At 34.6% G+C, this 25,576-nt stretch overlaps 1 protein-coding gene across 3 annotated transcripts in view; it reads right to left on the bottom strand.

The window, feature by feature from the left end:
* SPAG16 (sperm associated antigen 16) overlaps nucleotides 1-25,576 on the bottom strand; it is a 1,430,359-nt gene that overhangs the window by 107,843 nt on the left and 1,296,940 nt on the right. The window contains exon 16 of one of the 3 annotated variants that reach the window (XM_016425102.2): nucleotides 221-330. The exons of the other annotated variants lie outside the window; for them this stretch is intronic. Coding sequence (XP_016280588.1) covers nucleotides 275-330 — 56 coding nt within the window. The 3' untranslated portion in view covers nucleotides 221-274. Of the gene's footprint in view, nucleotides 1-220; nucleotides 331-25,576 lie in introns of those variants that run through there. 3 annotated transcript variants of the gene reach the window in all.

Consider the following 25,576-nt stretch of genomic DNA (forward strand, 5'->3'; position numbering starts at 1 on the left):
GGAAAGAACAGAGAGACAGAGTTTAATCCAGATGCATACACAGTTTAATTCAGGTGTGTGTGTGTGTGTGTGTGTGTGTGTGTGTGTGTGTGTTTATTCTAAACTCAGTGCCCATTTAACCATTTAACTGACTTACATCCTCTCATTCATTATGTATATATTTATATCACATATACTTGAATTATATGTTATTATAGAATTAATATAACTACATATGAATATCTTACAAATCCCAATTCAAAGTGTTCAGAAGGGGCACTAATATCTGGTGTAACTAGGAAGGCTGCTTGAAGGAAGTGGCACTCAAGCGCTTCAAAGATCCTAGGAATTCTAAAAGAAAGAAAAGGAAGGAAGCCAATCAGATAGGAGTTGAGTGTGTGAGGGGAAGTGATACTCAATCAACTTGGAATGTTAAACTGGATTCCAATTGAGAAGGGCATTACATCCAAACCAAGAATTTTATATATTATCCTAGAGGTCAGAGGAAGTCTGAAATCTTTTGAGCAGAACAGTGATATAGTAGATTGGTGGTTTATGGATATTAATTTTTCAGATTTTTGAAGGATGATTTGAGCTTCCTAGTCTTCCTATTCTGACATACTAAGGTAATGTTTTAAAAATGATTTATAAGAACAACATAAACCATTATATATTTGGGAATTAATTTACCTAAATATACCAAAGATATTAAATTCAGTTAAAAATACATTCATATGGTTAAAGACAACCATAATTATTTTTTACAAGAATAAGGGAACTTCTAAATAACTATAGGGACATTCTAGGCTCATAGATGGATTGGAACAACACAATGATACTGCCCAAATTAAATTTAATAAAACCAAAATACCATTACAGTAGAATTGAATAAAATCATAATGAAATTCATATGGAAAAAACAGCATGTTAGAGCATCAAGGGCATGTTGAGGGAAAAAAGGCTTAGGAGAGAGATTTGTCATCCTAGGCTTTAAAAGCAATTGCTTGGTTTATTGTCAAAATTATCTGGTACTAGCAAAATACAAACCAATTGAATTAAATAGAGACACCAGAACTAAAACCAAGCCTATACAAATGATTAGTCTTTGCTAAACACCTACATAATTTAAATTACAAAAGAATTCCTTATTTAACAAACATTGGCAAGAAACCTATATAGCAATAAGACAAAATAAATTTGGATCTTTGCCTGTCAACATTCACCAGAATAAATTCCAACTTTATCATAGGCTTAGGATTTTAAAAGGAATAATTTTAAAAGTTACTAGAAAAGGGAATGACACATTCATCTGAACTATGGAAAGGAGATTAGTTTTGGTTTATTAAAATGAAAGAAATTAAAGAGAACAACTTGTATTTGATTATATAAGTAAATATGTGAAGAACTATGAAAAGTAAAAAGAAAAATAATGGATTAACTTGATTCAACAAGAGCCTACTATGCAATAGTCACTTTTTCTAGGCATTAAAGATAAAAAGCCAAAAATAAAGACAAAATAAGTGGGCATTAGGTCATTGTCCTGCCATTATTCTTGTGATGTAGGAAACAGAAATCATTCCAATTTTAAAGATGACAAAATGAGGCCCAAAGACTAAATGATTTACTATTTTGTGAGAAAAGAGAAGCCAGTTCTTAATTTTGTATTCAACCCATTAAATGTTAACTTTTAAAAGCACTATGAATAAGATACTTATAACTTTATAATATATTCATATTGAAGTCTCTATTAAAAATGAAAAATGTAGCATATGACAATGAAGAGATGGATAGTCTGAAAAAAAATTTTAAGTGTTAGTCAAAGTCTGGCCCAACAAGCAATAGTAATTTCAAAGGATAGTATGCTTATATTTCCCAAGGTTCAGATATCAGGGTCTCAAGGAAAGCAGGGCAAAATACTGAATTGAGTTAAAAATAATACTATTACTCCTCAGAGTACCTCCAAATGGCATCTGAATTATTCTTTGGGGGGATACTGACTGGTTAGGGAAATTTTGGCACAGCTGTGCAGCAGAAACCAAATAGTGATTGAAACCTGACAGGGTAATTGGGAAGGCACAAAATTGCTCTTTTCATAAGAAGAGTGGTGATGAGAAGTGAAAACAATGTCTTTAAGGGGTAAGCAGAGTCTGAAAAGGCTTTTATTTTATTTTTTAAAAGAACATAGAGACCTGAGAAAATTTGTTTTTAGAGATACTAGTTTATGAAGGAGTGAATATATAAGAAAGATATCATGGATAGAACACAGTTCGGGGAAAGAGTAAGAGAAATGTAATCAGGAGAGAGAATACAAGGGAAAGTTTAATGCATAATATTTTCTCAGCCTAAGTAGTCTGCAAACTCCCCAAGAAAAGAGAATTTTTCTCATACTAATTTTTTCTGTTCTCAATTGGGCATAAAGCACAATACAGAAGATATTTGTTGATGAAATATTATGTGTATCTTAACTTTGGTATAGTCCCCTCCTCCATAAACATGTAATAAATAATAAGTATTTATATTTTAGTGCTTTAAGGTTTGCAAAGTTCTTCACATTATTTCATTTAATCTTTGCAACAATATAAAATAGGTGGTATTATAATCCTCATTTTACAGATGAGGAAGTTGAGGCTGGGAGAGGTTAAGTGACTTGCCCAAGATCATAAAGCTAGTAAACATCTGAAACAAGATTTAAACTTGAGTCTTCATGATTCCAAGTTCAATAGTTTACTAGTTAGATGTGCATATAGAAGACAATATGAATGTCCTGCAAGATTGTGTACCTTATGAGCCCTCTACTAAAGAAGGAAGATTTAGAAATTGGACTGGGGTTAGAATGATGCTGCCTATATCTAAATGATCATTTTTTTTGCCCTATCTGCTACTTCTGCTTCCTCCTCCTCCTCCTCCTCCTCCTCCTCCTCCTCCTCCTCCTCTTCCTCCTCCTCCTCCTCCTCCTCCTCCTCCTCCTCCTCCCTTTTCCTCTTACTTTTCCATTGTTGCTCCCAACTTCTGACATTTTCTCAAAATAAGAGGGATGTAGGCAAGGACTAAAATTCACAACCTTTCCTAATAAATTCATTGATTCAGGAATGGACTCATCAGAAATGGAATCTAAATATCACATAGTTCAAATTCTTTGCTTACTTCCATCTAGTGAATCCCTAATTTCCTGTTTTCAGGAATAATATATGGCTTTTGTTGTTTTACTGCAATATACACATGATTACTTGGGAGAATCAGGAAAGAAGAAACTTTAAAAGAAACCATCAGGAGGACTATGGACTACTATTGTCCCTTGTTAAGTGAGAACAACAGGAATCTGTAGTTATGTGCTGCCCTCATCACTGCCAAGATTCAGTTACTACCCACTTGGAATATACTGCTAGACAAAGGTCAAAATCAAATTGTCACAGACACTTTCTACCTCAGGCCTGAATGCTTCCTAGCCCATATTTGCTCCTGCTTTCTGTGCCAAATACAAAGACTCGTTTTATGCATGGGCTGGGATCTTTCGCAGGCTGAGAAATTCTTCTCCAGGGCAAATATCTCTCTAATATACAAATTAAAAATAGCACATGGTCTCTCCTCACTCTCACAGTAACAGACCAACAAAAGGCAACAGGATTCTCCACATGGTAAATGTTATATTTAATACCTTGTAGAACAATCTCTAATTCATTTCACACCACACAAATTAAATGTTTCATGTAGTAATTTGTACCAGATGCTCTGCTCCGTATTAAAACTTTGAATTTCTGCGATTCAATATAGATAAACACAACTAGTTTTTAAAAATCAAAGGATTAATTCCAGGACTAATCATCACAGAAAAACTGTCAGGCTGGAAAGAGCATACATATGAGTGAGAGGCTACTCCTGGGTAGTTTTTACACACGAGACAGACATGATACAAAGCCTTTTAATTGCCTGCCATCCTGAGTTTATAATAATAATAGCTCACACTTCAGAGGCCTTTAAGGTTTAGAAAGCTCTTGGTTCACACTGCTTCTAAGAAGTAAGCAATGAAAGTATTGTTATGCCATTTTAAAAGGTGAGAATGTTCAAGTAGGTTAAATGACTTCCAGGTCACACATCCAGGAAGTGGTACAACCAGGATTCAAGCCAAAGTCTTCTGAGTTACTATATGACATTGCTTATCAAGTTATACTCAAATAGTGTTTGAGAGCTTACCAAGTGCTCTCCTCTTTGTAGATAAGGTAAGGAATCTGAGCATTATTGACTCCATTTTACAGACTGATTTCTTCATGACCTATTTTCTACTTAACAGATTTTGTCCTTGTTGTAATTTGAACTCTGTCCATGGTAGGCCAGAGTGGACTAAGAAATGATTAGGACCACCAGACTAGAAAGACCCATAGGCACAGAATAAAGGAAATTCCCAGAAGTAGACAGTAGGATAAAGTGTGTGTCAACAGGCAAATTGAGAAATATGGCAGCAAAAGCAGAGTCAAATGTGGGACCTAGGGGCTTATGGGCAAGATTCAAATACCTGGAAGTAATCAAATAGTAGGAAAAATTATTTTAGTTCAAGTAGAAATAGATTATTAAATAGAGATCTCAGGCAAAAATAAGGCATAATGGAATAAGTCATGGATTCAGTCATTAAATTTGGGGTACAAAGTTTAAGCAAAACCAGCATTAACTTGGTATTGAACCTTTGAAGTATTTTCTGAGAATATTGGGCAGCAAGGGAGTTCAATGGACAAAGTGCTGGGGCTGGAGTAAGGAAGAACTGAATGAAAATGTGGCCTCAAGCACGTACTGGCAATGCCATCATGTACCAGTAAGGCATTTATCCTCTGTCTGCTTTAGTTTCCTCAGATGTGAAATGAAGATGATTATAGCACCTATGTCTTTGTGTTGTGGTGAGGATCAAATGACATATTTGTAAAGCACTTCACTTGGTGCCTGGAACACAACAGGCTTTTTCATTCTTTTGTTCCATGGTCCCTTCCTTTGTTATTTCCTTCCTTCTATTATTTCCTCTATTCTATTAAGCCTTGTGCCTAAGAAGAGGATAGATTTCAGGATGTAGGTTAATGTTCTACCTATGGGTTAGAGTTAATAACTCCAATCTTGTGAGCAACAACAATGTAGGGGCAGGAAACCAAGCATATCATTAAATTATAGGTTTATCAATGACTTGCCATACTAATAAGAAATGGTTATTTGGGTGATAATTTAGCTAAGACTATATGGGGAAATATCAGTTAATTTTGATCTCTGTTATTTATTACAACTGAAAGGAATATTAAACTTTTAAAATTATTCTTCTTTTGGGAAAGTTGAAGATATAGCATAAAATTTTATTCTTCCATTGGATTTCCAAGGTTTGTCAAGGGTTCATATTACAGTGGTAAAATGCAAATTTCTCTGAGGAATTCATATCTAAAATGGTAATAGAATTCCCTAGCCAAACTAAAAACTCTTATGATTTTAAATCTGTAAAAGCAAGCTCAAGTTTAAGATGGCACAGTAATAAGAGATCTAGTTTTATTTCTGACACTTCAAAGCTTATAACATTCTGATTTTTTAAAAGTTAAAGAATTGATGAGACTTTGACTTTATTAAGTGTTATCTGTTCCATACAAAAAAAGCAAGATTGTGAAAGGTCATTCAAATGCATAGCATCTACACACACCTACTTTCCTCAAAATATACAGATGCTCTCTTGAATATAGAGCAGGATTTTCAATAAGTGGTGTACGGTGATGAATATGCTTTTAGAAAGTGTATGGATTGAAAGCAAAAAAAAAATGCCATCAGTAGAAATAGCAGCTGGGTAGTAGTTGCTAAGGTACAGGACAAAGAAGCAATTTGTTCTCCCAGAACTGATTTGCATAGGTTTAGGGTTTAAGGCCTTAGAACTTAATTCCTTGGTATTCTTACTCTCACCTATATTGAATCTTCTGTCACTGCCTTGATGAGTCAGATATTTTATCAAGCTTATAGCTCCACTTATAATATTTGAATGAGGGCTTCAGTACTTCCAAATATCCAGTACTGTGTTTCAATCTTATGGGAATACAGATCAGAACTGTGCCATGCTCCATGATGTTTAGGTGTAGTTCTATCATTTAAAAATATCAATATTTTATTTTTTTCTCAATTAAAAATAATAATAACTTATTGCCTTTTTTTGCCTTGTGTCAAATTCTTCCCTCCTCTCTCCCAATTCCTCCTCCATCTCTGAGGTGGCAAGTAATCTGATAATACCGATTTTACATGTGCACTAATGTAAAACATTTTTCCTCATTAGTCTTGTTATGGAAGAGATCTTGAACCCCTAAATGAAGAAAAAAGTGAAATGTAGTATGGTTCAATCTGCATTCATACTGCATGAGTTCTCTCTCTGGAGACAGATGTCTGGCTGTCTTGGATCACTGTTTTGCCAAGAATTCACAAATGTTCATCATATAATGTTGCTATTACTGTGTCCAATGTGCTCCAGGTTCTGCTCACTACACTTTCCATCAGTCTATGTAGATTTTTTCAGGTTTTTCTGAAGTCATTCTGCTTAGCACAATTTCATCACAATTATATACCAAGATTTGTTCAGTCATTCCCCAACTTATGGACATTCCCTCAATTTCCAACTATTTTCCACCACCAAAAGAGCTGCTATAAATGTTTTTTACATAAATAGATTCTTTCCCCTTTAAAAAATATCTTTGGGACACAGACCTACTCATGCTTTTGGTGGATCAAAGGATATACAGTTTTAAAATACTTTGGGTATACCTCAGACACTTCCCAGCTGTGTGACCCTGGGCAAGTCACTTAACCCCCATTGCCTAGCCCTTACCACTCTTCTGCGGTTCCAAGACAAAAGGTAAGGGTTTTCTTTAAAAAATAAATACTTTGGGTATAGTCCCAAGCAGTTTTAAATTGGAGAATGATTTGTATTCTTATATATCTGATATAGCTGTATACATATTTGAGAAATAAGGCTTATATCAGAGATACTTGCTGTAAGTTTTTCTCCTTGGCTTTCTGCTTTTTTTTTTCTAATTTTAATCTTAGTTACATTGTTTTTGTGCAAAACCTTTTTTAATTTAATATAATAAAAATTATCCATTTTACATCTCATAATGCTTTCTATCTCTGGCTTGGTCATAAATTCTTCAATTGTACACAGATAGTATATTAATATCAAGCCCATGACCCCATGTTTTTAACTTTCTAACAAGTCTACATCTTGCTAATGAAATAGTGAAACAGTTGAAATAGCATCAGAGGTTTATCAAATGAGACATTATGGTTATCAGAGCAGTACAGCTTCAGGTATTATGAGGCTAGGTGATATTATGGATAAGTGGTCATCTAGAAATCAGGAAGATGTGTTAAAATCCTGACTAAGATGCTAACTAGTCATGTGACTCTGGGCAAGTCACTTAATCTCTATCTGACTGACTTTACTCATCTGTAAAAATAAGGAAAATAATAAATCTCCCTCAGTGTTGTTGTGAGGGTCAAATTAGATAATATGTGAAAAGTATTTTGCTAACTTTAAAACAATTTATATATTCTAGCTAATATTAGCTACCATTTAACCAAGTAGTCAACATACTCTAAAGAAGTCTTTATTTCATCCTGTTAAAACTATAATATCACATGTATTGAATGTTAAGAGTAGAAGGTGAAGGTTTTAAATGACAGTTCTATTACATTTCACAGGTTAATGAAAATAAGTTCATTTTTAATAGATTAATTTGACACACATTCTTAAGTCAGAAGCTCAAGTTTTCTTACTACATTTCTTTAATAAGAAAAATGTACTATTCTGCATTGACCAGTTGCAATGTTTTGTTATGTTGAATTTTGTTAGAATTATATTAAGTGGTTTATAAGTCAAGAATAAAGCAAAATGGGAAAGTTAACAGATTCAAGAATAGATTGCTAGTTGCTAGACTATAAACAGATGTTATTGGAAAGTATTGGGAGTAGGGGCAAAGGGAGGAATTGTAAAATGAAGATGCAGACACAAGTTTGTCCTGAATATACCAGGAAGGAGAATTTTCTCATTAATTATTAGGTTATAGAATAATCAATTTAGAGATGAAAGGGTCCTCAAAGGTCATCTAGTTATGTTATTTTATAGGTAAAGAATTTGAGGTGCATAGAGGAAAAGTTATTTGTCCATGGTCACCTTGTAGCAAATGGCAGAGTTAGGATTTGAATCCGAGTTTTCTGATTGCAAATTCAGTGCTCCTTCTACTGCACAGCATCACTTAGTGGATATAAAACTTTCCTGGGATCCAGGAAGACCTGGATTCAAGGTCCTTCTCTTATCCTTTGTTGTTATTAAGTCATTTTTTTCAGTCATACCTGACTTTTTATGAGTTCATTTGGGGTATTGTTGGAAAAGATATTAGAGTGGTTTGCCATTTCCTTCTCCAGCTCATTTTACAGATGAGGAAACTGAGACTAACAGGTTTAATTGCTCAAGGTCAGATAACTAGTAAGTAGCTGATGCCAGATTTGAACTCTGAAAGATGAGACTTGCTGATTCTAGGTCTGGCACTCCAATCCTGTACCTCCTAGTTGACCTTTCTGATACATAATGACTCTATGTAGTCAGAAAATTACTTACCCATTCAGTGCCCCAGGCAACTCTATAAAAGTATAAATTGGAGAGAAGGTGTAGACTTGCATAAAAGAGGGAATTTCTTCTTTGCACAGTTCTCTCTAATAATGAAATGACAGATCTAATCCCTTCCACTATTTCTAGTTTGTGGGACAGAAAATAAGTCTTGGAAGAAAAAGAATATCATAATAAATAAATTAAAAATATACTCTATAGGATTTTTAGGGAGGTTTCTTTCATAGGGCCTATGTAATAATGCTTTCTATCTCTTATTTGGTCATAAATCAACAGGCATTTAATAAATATCACAGTCCATGTTTGGTGCTGGGAACACAAATAAGAAAAAAGACCAAAGAATAAAATGAAAATAAATTCCATCTTCAAGGAGTTTACATTAAAATGTAAGAAACATCATAGCAAATGCCTTATTCTCTGGCATTCAAAGTCCTTTATCACCCATCTACCTCCTCCCTCTCACATTTCATGACTTTTTGCATCTTACCACCTGTTCTGTTTTTTGATCCAATGACACTGGAGTCCTTATTGTTCAATGAGCAAGACACTCTACCTCTGCCTCCTGGCTGATTCCATAATGCTAAGAAATTTCTCCCACCTCCACTTCATCCATTGACTATCCTGCCTTTCTTCAAGTCAAATAAAATTCCTATAGAAAAGGAAGCTGGGGTGAATGGAAAAGGCTGACTCCTTTCCTGGATTTTTTGAAGGGACTAGCTTCAGGAGAGACCTACCCTCTTGAGAGAAGCTTCCTGCATCCCCAGGTCCTTGATTCCTATCCCTGCCTGGGTTGATCCAGGGGCCTGAGCAAAATACTTAGTGTGGAGGTTAGATATCTTACCCTATCCTCTCTCTGATTTTCTTACTTTCACTCTTTCTATATTTTATAAATAATTTGCTAAAATAAATTTCTTTGGAGTTTGACTAAATTCCTGATGACCCTACTCCTAAATAATCTAGTCCAACCTTTTATATTAACTCCTTACATTCTTACCCTTATGGTGCATAAGAAAGATGGATCAGGTAGCCCTGTGGAAGATTAATTGGAAGAGATGTGTGGGAGAGAGACATTAAGAGTCCATTGTATTTCTTAGAAGAGTGGTGATGAGGGCCTATACTAAGAGAAGAATAGGATTGTAAAGGAGAGAATAAATGTGAGATATATTATAGAGAGAATTGATAAGAGTTTGGAAAGCTCATTGGAAAGGTGGTACATTGGAAGAATTCTGAACTTGATGTTAAGAAGATAAGTTCAAATTCTGCTTTAGGCATTGAATGGCTGAGTGACCCTGGGTGAGTCACTAACCTATACTTACCTCAGTTATCTCTTCTGTGAATTGGGAAAATAAAGTCTACTTCTGATAAATACTTATTAAGTAACACTAAGCAAGTGTCTTAACCTTTTGGTGCCTTAGGAAACTCCCTTAGACTAAAAGGGTGAGGGGGAACCAATTATGTAGCACTACTATGTGCCAGGCACTGTACAAGGTGCTTTTACCAATATTATCTCCTTTTATCCTTACAACACTCCTGAGATGTGGGTGCAAAAAGATTCAGGAAAGTTCTGATCTTCACTGTGAGAAGAAATTTCTCACCAGAACTCCATATACCAATAAAATCACAAGCCTGTATTTTTAATTTATAATTTAAACATTTGCATTATTATGGGTTTATATCATAAAATACATTATAAAGTATTTAGTCCAATATCCTGAGATTCAGTTTTCCCTTTTAGAGGAACAATGTTGCTACTATATTCTAAAATCAAAGTACTACTGATATTTGGTCACAGCTATTTAGAATTGGAGATAATAAGCTTAAAAATGGTAATTAGCCTTTAAAATGAAAATTCAACCCAGTTTCAGTCACAGAAACTAAAAACTGTGAGCAATATTTACTAAGCCTTGATGAGCATTATTCTAATCTAAGCATTACATAGGTTCTAGGGGGAACCCTTAGGTTTTAGAGTTAGCATCATAGTTTATGAGCCCCCATTGGAGTATTTTCCATTGGCTATCAATCAGATATAATTAATTCTTAGAAACATTTTTTACTAAATAGACATAATAAGGAGAGTTGTCACAGCATCCCTGCTAAGAATTGGTTCAAATTATAGTAAAATGACAGTGAAGTATAGGTGTAGGGGACACATGTGACAAAGGGAGTAATCACACTGTTCCTGATTACTGGTAGGGTTTTTTTTTTCTCCCTTCATAAAGTGCTCATGAAATTCTGCCTAGGTATGGCTGTCTTCTGGTCTCTGAGGAATTCTGCCTTATAGAGTTCTGCTGTTGCCTTTCTTCACAGAATTATAGTTCCTTAATGTGTCTTTTAGATCCTGATGTAAACATTACCATCAGCCAATTATTGCTTGTTGATTCTACTATTGGCTGCAATGTACCAATATTGATGAGACCTCTAGGTCTTCTATCAAAGTTCCCAAGGACATAGCATGGTCAATTAGTCAATCCATCTCTGGATACTTGGTTATCTTTTTTTCCTGGAAATAATATATTTGCTCTTGGTTTTTCTCTGTTTCTAGCTAGATGTACTGGCCCTTACAAGTCAAATTGCTTAAGTAACATAGTCAATGTGGGAAAGAGAAGGTGAAAAAGAAAATTATTTTCTTCTTCTTAAAGAATAATTCTTTGTGCAGGGCTTGGAATCCCAGCTTCTAAATTTGGAGTTTTCTACCACTGAATTTACTGGCTCTCATTAGACTGGCTATTTTTGTTTGTAGCTAAAGAGGCATCACCAGGTCTTTTTCAATCACAAGATACCTCTTATCTTTATTCAATGACCCAAAGCCCCTAAGATCCTACCAAAAGGATTAAGGACTTATTCACACCTAGTTTCCTTTTGATTGATTGATTCAATTGAGTTGCTTAGACCTTCTCTGCTTGATTAGAAGTGGGAATGGACTCACAATCTCACACTGCAGGAGATAGAAAGAAAGCAACTACTTATTGCACAATGAAAAAACCAAAAGGGAACACAAATGAGACATAAGAGGAACAAAGGGTTTAGATTGAACTTTGTTTTATTCTGGGTCTCTATTTTCAGTGCTATAGGGAACTGTCAATATGTAAACTCAGTCTACCAAAGCAGATAGACAGCTCATCTATAACTTATAGTCCTAGAAGGTTGCTTGGGGGCACTGAGGGGTTAATTGGCTTAGTCATTGTTACTGGGTTATTGTGGAAGAAAGGACTTGAACAGAGGTTTTCCTGATTCCAGGGCTAGTCTAGTCATCTCTACATCATGCTGTTCCTAACTGAATAATTATCCCCTCAATAAGTGAGTCTATAAAACAGGAATTTAATTATCTAGGAGATTATATGACACAGCTATAATGTTAAAACCAAAGGGAATGGGTTCAATAATTTATACTGCATTAATTATAACCTTCTAAGCTATTCAGATTGCATTGTTCTACATTAACTGCTACTTGTATTGCATAAGGTAACTGTGATTTTCATATAAAATTATTTGTTTAATAGAGTAGCCTTGAGCTGTAAATACAGCAAGAAATTTTAGGATAAATAAAACCAGAAAACCTCAGGAATGTAGATCCCTGATTTTTTTTTCCCCCATTCTCTCTGGGTCTCACACTGGACTGGATAATTATCACAGCAACCATAGCAATATGCTAACAATGAACAGCTCTTTTCAGATTCAAAGACCTTAACAGATATGGACTCCTCATTTCCCCCAGCATGTCTGTTTGCAGATAGGTATGCTGAGGCTGTGGGGCTAAGTGATTTGCCAAAGACTTCAGAGAACCTGAGCTGGGAATAGAATTGTCTAGGCTGTTAGGGTTTATTCTTGTGCTCAACCCTCAGCTCTAATTGCCTGCTTTTAGTCCTCCTGGGCAGAATTCTGCTCCTGGATTAACAATGCAAACTACTTTGCATACCTTGCATATGATTATCATGTAGCAACCATATTGGCAGCCAAGAGAATTTCCTGAAGGAATTGGGTATTATGTAATGTATACTAAATAAGCTCATCTTCTAGGAGACATAGTTAGAATAAAGAGCATCATGGCCAATGAGGACATAAATATGTATTCATACTGAAAAGTTTTTAGTAATAGCAGCACTGTTTTTGATACCCTTATGAACCGTATGTATTTCTTCCATGATAAAAGCTTGTAGAATTGAAAGGAACCTGTAATTTCCTGCATAGTCAATGAGTGCATAGTATGTAGAGCATGATTTAAATATCATAAGATATTTAAATGATGAGTAAGAGAAAAAAATTGAGTAATTTATAAATCAGCCCTTTAATATGTGAGACTAGACAAGAGGAATTTATTTATCTAAAAGGATCCACAGACTGGTCATTATATTGATTAAATAGAATGAATTTGGTCTTTAGTAGTATTGTCTTTAGTAGCAGAATTGAGTTCAAGTGAGTTACTTAAGTTTTCCGAGTCTGTCCTTTACATAAATTGGGAATAATAATTGCTGCAACAGAGAATTATTTGAGAATCAAAAAATGAATTATAAATATTTATATGTAAAATATGACAAATTTAGAAAATGTAATATTATTGCATGGAATATTAGAGGCTGGAATTTAAAATGTACCATCATCTAAATTCATTTTTTTTAATTTGTAGTTTTTATCTTTTTTTCTTACTAAATGCAACAGAAGAGGCAGGGCTAGGCAAATAAGGTTAAATGACTTGCCTAGAGTCACATAACTAGGAAGTGTCTGAGGCCAGACCTGAACCCAGGTCTTTCCAACTCCAGGCCTGGTACTCTATCACTGTGCCACCAAATACGCCATCTAAATAGTTTTTTTTTTAAATACATTTTTATTTATTTTGTGCAATAGTCCCCAACAAGGTGTAAAATTTGTTAATATACATTTTATAAAAATTTTGAGTTGCAAGTTTTCCTTCCTTCCTACCTTCCTCCAAACCCTTGAAAATTCAACTTATATGATATTGATTATACATTTGAAGTTATATAAAATACAAGTTCATCTAGCCATACTGCAAAGGAAAACAGACAGAGAGGCAGACACACACACACACACACACACACACACACACAGTCACACACATACACAAACCAAGAAAAACATAAAAAGTGTGCTTCAATTTTCACTCAGAGTTCATCAGTTCTCTCTGGAAATATATGGGATTTTTTTTTTTATCATGGATTCTTCCGAATTGTCTCAGATCATTGTCTTCATCAGAGTGGCTGTTTTTTTTTTTAACTTAGATTTATTTGTTTCATTAAAATACCTTCCTTACCTCCCCTCCCCCATTAGAGAAGGGATCATTTGACAAAAAGTTATTTGAATATATAAAACTATTTCTTGCTTATTTCTATTTATCAGTTCTTTCTCTAGAGTTGGACGGACACAAGTCATTCTTCAAATAATATTTCTGTTGTAATAATGCTTTCATGGTTCTGTTCATTTCATTCTTCATAACTTCATGTAGGTCTTTCCATGTTTTAAAAAATTAACCTGTTCATCATTTTTATGTCACAGTTGTATCCCATAATAATCATATGCCACTAATTATCCAGCCATTTCCCAATTAATGGGCATTCATTCAAGTTTCTAGTCCTTTGCTAACCAGAAAGAGAATTGTTATAAATATAGCTAAGTCTTTTCATAGTTGATCATTCTTACAATATTGCTTTTATTGTTTATGATGTTCTCTTGGTTCTACTCACTTTACTTTGCATGAATTCATATAAATCTTCTCAGGCTTTTCTGAATCCATCCTGTTTATCATTTTTTATAGCCCAGTAATTTTCCATCACTATCATATATCACAACTTGTTCAGACATTCCCCAATTGAAGGACATCCCTTCAATTTCCAATTCATTTCCACTATAAAAAGAATAGCTGTAAATATTTTTGTACAAAGAGGATGAATGCTTTTTTATGAATAAGATCATAATATCTTTAATCCAAAAACCTAACATTATATATATATATATATATATATATATATATATATATACTCAAAATACACTCAAAATGAATTTATGAGCTCACCAATCTGGATAAAGACTCTAATGATGTAGATGATAAAATGTGTATGCCATCCATCTAATGTGACTGACACTTGTTCATGTTGTCCCATAAGTATATTAGAAAATACAAAAAGAAAAGTTGGTCCATTGTTCTGGTGGTTTTTCTTGCTTTCTCTTTTCTTTTTTTTTCAGTCATAATGTTTTTTATGTATTTTCCGTATTACATGTAGACACAATTTAAATAGTCATTTTGTGACATTTTTTGATTCATGCTCTCTCCCTCCTTCCCACCCTTACCTCCTCACCAAGACATTAGGTAATGTTATATAGGCTGTATGTGTGTTTTTGCTTTGTCTTGATGCCTTGAAAACACTGGTGGAATACATCACTTATCCCTTGATCCCTTCATATCAGTGCCCCACCCTTATCTTTGCAATTTTTTGATAATATGCTCCACTTTGCTTCTCTATTATAATTTCTTATTTATGATATGTTGCTCATACCCATCATGAACCTCCTCATTGCTCTCTGTATGATAATTATTTTAAATTATTCAGACACTGGAGTGTTCTGTGACCTGTAATTATATAACACCAAGAGAACACTAACCTTCAAAAAGAAGGCATTTGTTTGAGGCAGAAGTTTGGATCCCTAAAAGAACTTTGTAGTTTACCAAGGCTATTCCTTTCAGTATCTTCTTGTTTAATTCTGCATATAACTTATTTTCCATTTACATTGTCTGCATAAGGTGGATAAGCTTTGTAGGCATTCTGTGTCAGGGCATATCATAGCGTGGATAATTAGCAGATTTTATCCCCTTTGTTTGTTCTATGTGGTTGGTATGACCAATCATCTTGACTGATTTATTGCTATCATATATGATGATCTTCATTATACCCAGATTTAATGCAATCTCTATGATGTCATCTGCACACAGGAAGATCTAAAGGACTTCACTCTTTATAAGGAATCACTCTTCAGAAAATCTTAGAAATCTTAAGGCATGGTTAACACTTAATGATTTATTCCTTCAATAATCATTTATCCATCACTATCATGTACAAGGAACTGTAGATGTTAAGGATATTAAGACAAAATGAAATATTTTTTCCTTCAGAGACCTATTTTATTGTGATTGTTTACAGAAAACATTACTATATATATATATATATAAATATATGTTAATTGTTGGAAAAGAATTATGTTGATATAGTATTTTCCCTCAACAAATCAAATACACACAAAAGGATGTTGATTTTATTATTGTTTTCATCAACTTGACAAAAGGTGGGCATTTGTAATATAGTGGGGAATTTGTTTTAAAGCAAATGTAAAAATTAGTACAAAATGAGAAAGAGAAAAACATTTGGTGTGCAAAATCAAAGCAACTTTAATTTGACTCATTTAAATGAGCTATTTTTGCTGAAAATGGGATATGGACAGAACCAATCACATTGACACTAATTATAATTTTCTATAGAAGTTTAAATAATGTAAATCAATTGCCATAACAAGGAAACCAAAAGGGCTTATAAAGTGCCTTAGCAAACACTTGACATTCTTGCCAAGTAGAGGATCCAGATTCATTTATTTTCTATAGCACCTGTCCTATTTTTATACTAAATTCAATATGATATTTGTAAAACCAAACATGACATTCTCACGTGCTTTCTGTAGTAGTGCTGCCACTGACACTTTTTTCTAGGGACTTGGGAGGCAATATAGATGTTTAAATTCAAGCAAAGACTGGCTTGGGTTTTGTATCACTTAGTGACATCATTATTCATTCTAAATAGAAGAGCATGCTAGGACTAGGGTTGGGAGGATGGACTGGGGACCAGTTTAGTAACAACACAAGACCCAACCTGGATGGCCACAAACAAAAAGAAAAACACTGGACACACCATTTAAAAAAGTGAAGAATTCTGCACAATTCTCTATTCTTATCTCAGTCTCATAGTTGCTATTTTAAAAAAATGAATCATCATATTGCTGACATTTTCAGAGGTCCATTAGTATTACTGGATCTTTCTTTTCTCTCACAGAAATCTTCATTTTGTATTTGTTTGGTTACTGTTTTAGTCCTTATTAAGTAATCTTTAATTTCTGCCTTTGAAATTCATCCTACTTATCTCTGTCCATCATTTCAAATGGACTAAATAACCCTGAATTTGAATTATACTCATTATGTTGATCCATCTAGTTTGATTCAAAGACACGATTACCAAAGGTAATGCATTTCATCATTGAAGTCATTAATGAAAATATCAAAAAGTCTGAGTGACCCCATAAAATTTCAAAGGAAATGTCCTCAAATCTTAACTTGATACATTTATAAATACAGCAAATTTACACAATAATAGTTGTACCCTAAGCCTTACTTTACTTCATTGATGATTACATGTACAGTAAATTCTAAATGTTTAATACAATTAGGATATATCAATCTAACATGTCTACTTGAGGTACATATAGAAGTATGGAATTAGATAATAAAAGTTAGAAAGGATCTTTGTCACAAAAAGAAATCAGTTTTTCTGGCATACAATCAATTCTTCAGGAACTCACTTCCAAAAGAAGTTGAAACCATCCTTTCAAAAGTCAGTGATCATAGAAATTCATTTTTGCTACAGAAAGACCTACTCTATATTGACATTAATCTAAAGATCAATAATTTCACTGATTTTGGCACTTTATATTGGTGTTAATTATAGGACCTTTATAACTTAGTATATGGTACTTCATGAGTAGCTATACAGATTCCCTATGTCCACCTCCTAAAAAACAAAAACAAAAAATCACCTAATAGTAACCTTTCTGGTGTTGAGTTTTTCTACTCTTAGCTGGTTGAGCCTTGGAAAATAGGGAAAAAAGTCTTGTTTTAGAGCTCTCACTTGAATTCTTTCCACCTTCTACTTGACTGGTCTGGTCTTCTAGTAGAGAAGATCACCTTAATGCCATGATAAGTCTTTGGATTAGGGTTTTATTGGCATCTCCAAATCTAACTAGTATTCTAAATCATTACACATAGAGGAGGAAGATGTGGAGATGACTATGACTTTGTGGTTATTGAGTCATTTTTGTCATGTCTGACGATCTCATTTGGTGTTTTCTTAGCAAAGATAGTGGACAGGCTTGCCATTTCTTTCTCCAGCTCATTTTAGAGATTAGAAAACTGAGGCAAGCAAGATTAAATGACTTGTCCAAGGTCATACAGCTAGTAAGTGTCTGAGACCAGATTTGAACTCATAAAGATCAGTCTTCCTGACTCCAGGAGTGGCACTCTATTTACTATGTCACCTAGCTGCTCTGAACACAACTTTATGTACAGTGATAGCTTGTCCATTGAACTGAATGAAAACAGTTGCTGCTTTCTATTTTATATTTCCCTTCTTTCTTTTTACTTTTCACCTCAATCTTGCCTCTTCACTTCCTCTCAATGGATGTCCCTGTCCCTGACCTTTCATGCTTCATTACATCCCCATGTGTCCTCTTTCTAAAGCTCTAGATGTGCCTCTCATAAACTTTTAATTTGCTTTAAAGGCCATTTTCCCCTTTCTGCTTTTTTTTTCTTTCCAGGCAGAAATATTTCTCACTCCCCTTCTCACCTTATTCATTTACCCTACCTTTATTTCCCTCTTCAATGGTCCCCCAATACCTAACTTTCAAGCTGGAGTTTTGCTGATGATAGAGGAGGTGAAGTTCACACCTTTGCTAATATCTTTCCTTTATTCCCATGAAATATTTCACCAAGCTAGGATAACAGCACAGAGTTCTGCTGCATTGATTTATATACTATGGGGAAGCCATTGTGGAGGATTTGAAGCAAAGTTCTAAATGAAAGCATGGATTCTGCAGAAAACAACAAAAGACCTTAAAATTGCCCAAATCTGAATTTTTCTTTTCAATCTTTCTGCTAAGCAGACTTCCTCTTTTTTCCATGTCACATTACGTATTATTCTGCTTGCTAGCAAGCCAATTTAAATTCCTTCCCTGCACCCCCAGCCTAGTGAATTTTAAACCAATCATAATGTAACTCATACAAAGTAATGACTGGAACAAATCTGAACTAACTCGAACCAGCTTCTTTTTTTTATTTTTGGTGGCTTCATTATTTATCTATTTACTTCCTTTGATCAAATGGAATAAATATTAGATGGTGAAGGTCAAAATGATTTGACAAAAATTTAAAATTTATGGCAGGCTTGGGTTACACTAAATAGATGTAGTAATTATTATGCTTTAGAGACTTTAGCACCAAAAGGCAATGCTTGATCTTTGAAGATTTATTTCTTTTGGGCTTTCTTTTCAGCTCTCTGGTGCCATATTTTTTCTTACTTGGTAACCCACAGAGAAATGAGGAACCCCTGGCTTCCAAGGAAGCTAAGTTCACAGATCATCTCAGAAGAAAATTGTGCAAAATCAGAAATGAGCCCTTGTTTTAATGCCATTTCCTTGCATTGTTCTTTTTGGCACAAAAATTTAACATACAACATTCAGCAAACATTTATCCACTTTTTGCCAGCTATGTTACCTTTAGGTAATTCACTTAACCTCTGTGGGACAATGACCTCATTTCTAAAGTGTGATAGGGTTCTAGCATGGCAATCAGGAGGCCTGAGCTCTTGCACAAGTTCTATCACTAATTTTCTCTATGAAATTGGACAAATGATTTCACTTCTCTAATCCTGTTTCCTAATCTTTAACATGGAAGGGGTTGAACTAGATGCTCCTTTCAAGGGCTTGTCCTCTAGATTATTTTTATACATATAATTTGAAAAATGTGAACAAAAATATACTTGGGGAAATACACTCACAGGAGAGGTAATGGGGGGACATCCCATTTTTTTCTGCCTCCTCTTTTTGGGAAGTATGCCCTGTCCCCTTGTTGAAATACCTAGACCATAATGAGATAATACAGCAGAATTCCTTATTGGGTCTTGTGACTTGGGATTTGTGTGTCCAACATATTTGGTAAAGGATTCATGAAGAACTATTCTATTCTGGAGACTATAAAAGGACCAGAATTGAAATAATTCTGGCCCTTGGCAAGCACAGTGCTTTTTTTTTTTTTTAATCTCCTGAGTACTTCTGACAATGAAAGGAAGGAGATATCTCTCTCTCCCTTCTCCTCTCCTCTCCTCTTCATTGGCAAAGGTGAGTACAAGTACGTGGCAGCAAGAACATGTATTTGCCTAAGTGACTTTGAGTTTCAGTGTGCTCTCTTCTGCCTCTCTGGCTACTGTTTTATGCTTTTTGTATGTGTTTAATTAAGAGGGTTTTTTTTTTAATTTTAAGAATTTCCTACAATGGAGAAAATAAATAGCCGTTCTCTATCTGATATCCATATTGTTCAATGAATACCTTTTATATAAGGGACCTTGTAAATCCCCTTTGAAGAAAAATTAAACACAAATTAAACCTAATCTTTAATTTAGATTTTTTTTCCTGGATTTTACGCTGAGCTGGGGTCAATGGAAGGGAAAGAAATACAGGGAGATAGACAGACAGACAGTGAGAGAGAGAGAAAGAGAGAGAGAGAGACAGAGAGACAGAGACAGAGACAGAGAGAGACAGAGAGAGAGAGAGAGAGAGAGAAAGAGAGAGAGAGAGAGTGCCTCTAACTGTCCAAAAGGTGAACTCATATTTTTGAGTTGAGAGCCAGCCTCTTGTGGAAATTGTTCCATTGGGTTAGGCAACATAATATTTTTAAAGTTAAATTAATTTATAAACAATTATGTTTTCATAATTTGAAAAAAAATTCCTTCACTAATGAAGGGATGGTGCTTTGGTGATAAAGTTCCCTTTCTAAATAATCATATTTGCACTTTCAAATGTCACAAATGGAGAAAAGTCTAAAAACATAGTGTGGGAAAGCTGACTTGAATAGTATTTATAAAGGACAAATCATTAATCATTTCTTGAATTTCTTGACAAATTAATAATTTCTTGAAAATTCCTGAAATTTCTCAAAATTTATATTAATGTAAATTTATTTCACCACAAATCTGATAGTTTTGAACATTTCATATTAAAAGTTCAGAATAAGTCAAACTAAAACTTAGCCAAATGGCTTTCTTATGAGATGTTTTGAAACTAGAGCCTGTAGGGACCTACCCAGAGATGCCATAGAATTAACTGACTGTCAGGTATTTCTTTTCCATGATCTACAACTTAACCTGCTGATTCATTCTCTGTATCAATCAGACAAGTGACTGATAAAGCAGATGGGCCCTTTGCTCCATGCCCCAAAGGCTGACAAGCTCAGAATTTGTCAAATTTGTAAGGAAAGTCAATTCCACAGGTATGAACACTGGGGTAAAGAGGTCCCTTTTTAAGACTTACAGAAAAAAAAAAGCAACAGCTGCAATTCAAACCACCTTTATGTGATTAAGAATCCAAAATATGCAGAAAAAAGGGAACTTCAAATGAGAACAAGGATTTACTATACAAGTATATTGCTTACTAATGCAAAGTCAATGCTTTGAATAACCTGTAAAAAACAAAAACACAATATTGATATGTCCTGGTGCTGTTAGCCTAACTATAAAACAGAACAAAAAGAACAAGTTACTGTTTGGGTAATAATGTTCTTAGATGAGTATTTTTCAATATGATTCAAGTTTTTATTTTACTGAATTGACCAAAATAGCTGGAAGATTTGGATGGCCTAGCAGACTGATTGATGAAGGTACAAAGTTCACTATGTCATTTTTAACCTTAATTGCACAAAAAATATGCTTAAGGAATCTAAAATTCACAAATATCTATAGTCATGATTAAGTCTACACACAAAAAAGGTGATAAAAAGCTCATGATTAAACTTAAATGTATTATCTTATTTTGATATTTATTTTCTTATTGAAAGGTTAAAATTGAGAAATGTTTTAAAAAATTGCTGTGAGCCTTTGAATAATTTTTAGACATCTTTCCTTTTAATATTTTCTTATACAATCCCCAAGCAAATTAAAGACAAAAGCTTTATTGTATTAAAATAAACTCTATGCTTTATATATAGATCTTAATAATAGCTTATATATGTTATACATATATAAAATATGTATATATTAGAGAAAGAGGGAGAGAGAGACAGAGGGGGAGGGAGAGAGAGAGAAGAGAGGAGAAAGGAAAGAGGAGAAAGGGGAGAGAGAGAGAGAGAGAGAGAGAGAGAGAGAGAGAGAGAGAGAGAGAGAGAGAGAAGGAAAGGTGGGAGAGAGATAGAGAAAGAGAGAGAGAGGGAGAGATAAAGGAAGAGAGAGAGAAATGGAGAGAGAGAGAAAGGGAGAGAGAGAGAGAAAGAGAGAGAGAGAGTTGTGTAAAGGAAACAAGAATGACAGTTGCGGGGCAGGGAGGGAAGAGGCAACTGGGAGTGGCAGTTGGTTGTTGTGACTAGCACTTGCTTCCTGCTGGACTTGGCTTCCTTGCTGGTATTGGAGGAGGGAAGAGCTTGTTCAGCTCAGTGTGGTGTGGTGTGCCTCTTCTTGGTTCATCCTGAAGACACATCTCTGAAGGTCAGACCTTGTTTGCTTTCTGTCTACTGCTAAGATTCTGAATTAGACAAAGCGAGGACAGATATAGAGTAGACGGGAGTGGGATAAACCCACCACCAGCAGGTGGGGCCTGGCCTCAACTCCAAAAGCTGAGAAAAAACCTCCAATCCCAACTGATTATTAAACTTTATATTATTTGAATTAGCAGTCAGATAAGTGAACTATCTTTTCTGTGCATAGAGGAAGCTGAAAATCAGTTCAGTCTTTCAAGGACAAACAGTCCTTATCAGACCCCTGCTGCTTCCTTTCGGCAGGGGGCATCTCTCTCCTTTGCCTCACCAAGCAAAATTCCCTTGCTCCCCTCAACTCCTCCATACCTTAATACAAACCTCCCATTATTCCCTGGTTTTTCATATTCTACCCATCTTTTCAATAAATATAACAGTTTTTGGAGAGCCAGCCAGGATTTCCAACCTATTTTGTCAAGAATTTGGGAAAAAGAAGTTAATTGGAGTTGTCAGAGAAGTTTCAGAGAAAATCAGGCCTGCATACATTTCAAAAGCCTGTGTGACTGTGAACAGTAACCATTTTGAGAGCAGTGTTCAGAGCAACTAATCTACCTAGTGATACCACACCCAAAAGAAACCACTCCTACTGAAGGGAGGAGGCGACTCTTAAAGGGCCAGACTTAAAAAATTTTTTCTGTTGCTAAAGACTTTTCAAGATACAAGACTGCGAAGAAACTATTACTTGCTATGGGTTATCTAGCCTGTATTGGATATTTCTTTTATGTGTTTTACAACTTATTTTTTTGTCATGATTCCGGATTATATATGTTTTCTGCTTAGAATCTATGAAAGTTTGCAATGGCTGGATATAAGTATATATCACTTGATTTCATTCATTCCCACGTATGCTGGAACATTATACTTCTTAACCTAATTATACTATGCCCTAAAAAAAGGTGTGCATCTAATTTATGGAAAAAAAGGAAAAGATAATGAAATGGCTGTGATGATTTTAGCCATGAAGGAGGAGATGAGGCAACTCAAGCAAATGATGAAGCAACTGACTGAAGAGATACAATGTGGCAAAGGTATTAAGACACAACATGACATATCTAAAAATAACAATGTAGTTAAGCAAGAAAATACAGATGGGGCTGAAGGTGGAATACCAATATTGCCACTAAGAGAGCAAACAAGCCTACAACCACATAGCGGCATAATTAATATTAAAACACATAAACCATAAAACATAAATCAGCAGCTGACCTTGAAAGTCTGATAAAATGGATGCCTTCCTGGTTTTCAGAACCAATGAGATGTTTAAAAGAATTTAAAAGAGCAATTAGGCTTTATGATCCAGATTTCCAGGACTCTAAAATTCTTCTCTCAGAATTATTTTCAGAAAGGGAAAAACAACAATTCTTGATGAAATAAGAAACAATCCAAATTTAACATCATGGCCAGAGGAAGGAACAGACTTAGAGTTATCTAATAATGAAAATCAACATTTTCTAAGAAAGGCCAGAGAAGATCTATTAGAGGCAATGAAAAGTTTTTCAAAAAGACCAGATACTTGGGGACGATTTGAGAAATTGAGACAGGAAAGTGGGGAACATCCATCAAAGTTCCTCGACAGAGTTATTGAAGTAGCAGAGGATGTGCTTGGATTTGAAAATTTAACTGAACAAAATCTCCAACACATAAGGAGACAATTTGTGAAAGGCAGTAACACACCTATTAGATTGTATTTTAAACTTCAATGCCCAGATTGGGAAACACTAAGTCTGGAAGATTTAAGAAAAATTGCAACTTACATATTTTCAGGTCATAAAGAAATCCTAAAGGAAAAGGATGAAATAATAAAAGAGATTAAAGCCAAGCTCAAGGAAGCAAATAGGTCAAGTAAATATAAGGAAATTGAAGAAATAAAAAATCTAGCCACTGCAATCATACAAACTCACAAGAAATTTCACACAAAGCAATCAAAGGAGAAATGTACCCAGATGTTTCCTCTGTGGAAAACAATGGGTCACATGGTTCAAGACTGTTATTTAAAGGCACAATTATTCCAAGCTAATAACAAACAGAGGTCTTGGAAAAGCAACGTAAAGTATAGCAGCAATAATACACAAACAAATGCAAAATGTTGTAATTGTAATTGCAAGAATTCATTGCAAGCACCAAATTTAGAAACCATGAAGAGATACATCCAACAAGGAGCGAAACCACGTTATTTGCAAGTAGTCTCAGGTGCTGCCAAACAAAGTCAATTATGAAGCCAGGTGCATGGGGTAACATCAAAAGGGAAAAATGGGAAAGGAAATGGGAAAAATTAAAAGGAAGGAGACTTTATGCAGATAGAATTTGGGGTGCCAAAAGCACAAAACACAACTAAAGAACAGATAGAAGAAGAAATCCAATTAGATAATGATGTAACAGAGATTAAAGAGAAAATTTTTGGAACGGTGGGACAAGCTACAAAGAAAGAGGAAGAAACAGAACTGGCAACAGTCTGTAATACACAAACTGTACATGAATTAATTGAAGCATATGAGCAAACAACATAAGGGTCCAATGAGGAAGAAAATACAAAAACAGAGAACATTCAAATTAGCAGACATCTGGGAGATAATGACACTGAAACCAGGTATGATATTATAAAAGAAAATACCAATGACATAATAGAAAAGTCAACCTTAAATCCTTATGCAGAAAAATTCCAACCAATAGTAACTGCACAAGAAAAAGCAAACACAAACATTGTTATGCCATCTTTAAGTCTTCATTATAATACAATTCCATTGCAAACTGATGATGGATTGTAAAGTGAATGTTCACAGCAACAAGAGAAGTCTGTAGCAGAAAAACAAAACTGGGATTTGAACAAAATAGAAATAGAGGTACCTATGGTCCAAGTGTGCCAACAAAATGAGAACACAGAACCAAGGGTCATGATAAAAGTGGGTAATAAGATCTACCCAGCTTTTATCAATAGAGGGGAAACGAAATCTGTTTTTAAAACATCTCCTGAAGACAGCCAAATCACAACTTACATACAAGTTAAAGAGCTTGCAAAAGACTTGGGGGATATAGAAATCACATGCTTTAAGGTTTGCAAAGTACTTTATAAATATTTCATTTGATCCTTACAACTCAGGCATGTAGGTGCTGGTTTTCCTTCCATTTTACAGATAAGAAAACTGAAATAAATAGAGGCTTTGCAATGTATCATGGAAGGTCAGATAGCTAGTAAATGCCTGAGGCCAAATTTGAATTCAGACCTTCCTGACTCCTGGTCCATGATTGATGTCACTAGCTGCCTCTAGCACACAACATCAGAAGTTGATTAATAAGGGAATTATAATCAATACCTTTGTCCCTCATCATCCTCAAGTAGAATAAAATTCAGTTTACTCTGTATGGCAGGTTTTGTCTGAGATCACATTTGAACCCAGGAACTCCCATTTGTAGGC

This window comes from Monodelphis domestica, chromosome 8 (genome assembly GCF_027887165.1).
Source record: "Monodelphis domestica isolate mMonDom1 chromosome 8, mMonDom1.pri, whole genome shotgun sequence".
NCBI lineage: Eukaryota > Metazoa > Chordata > Mammalia > Didelphimorphia > Didelphidae > Monodelphis > Monodelphis domestica.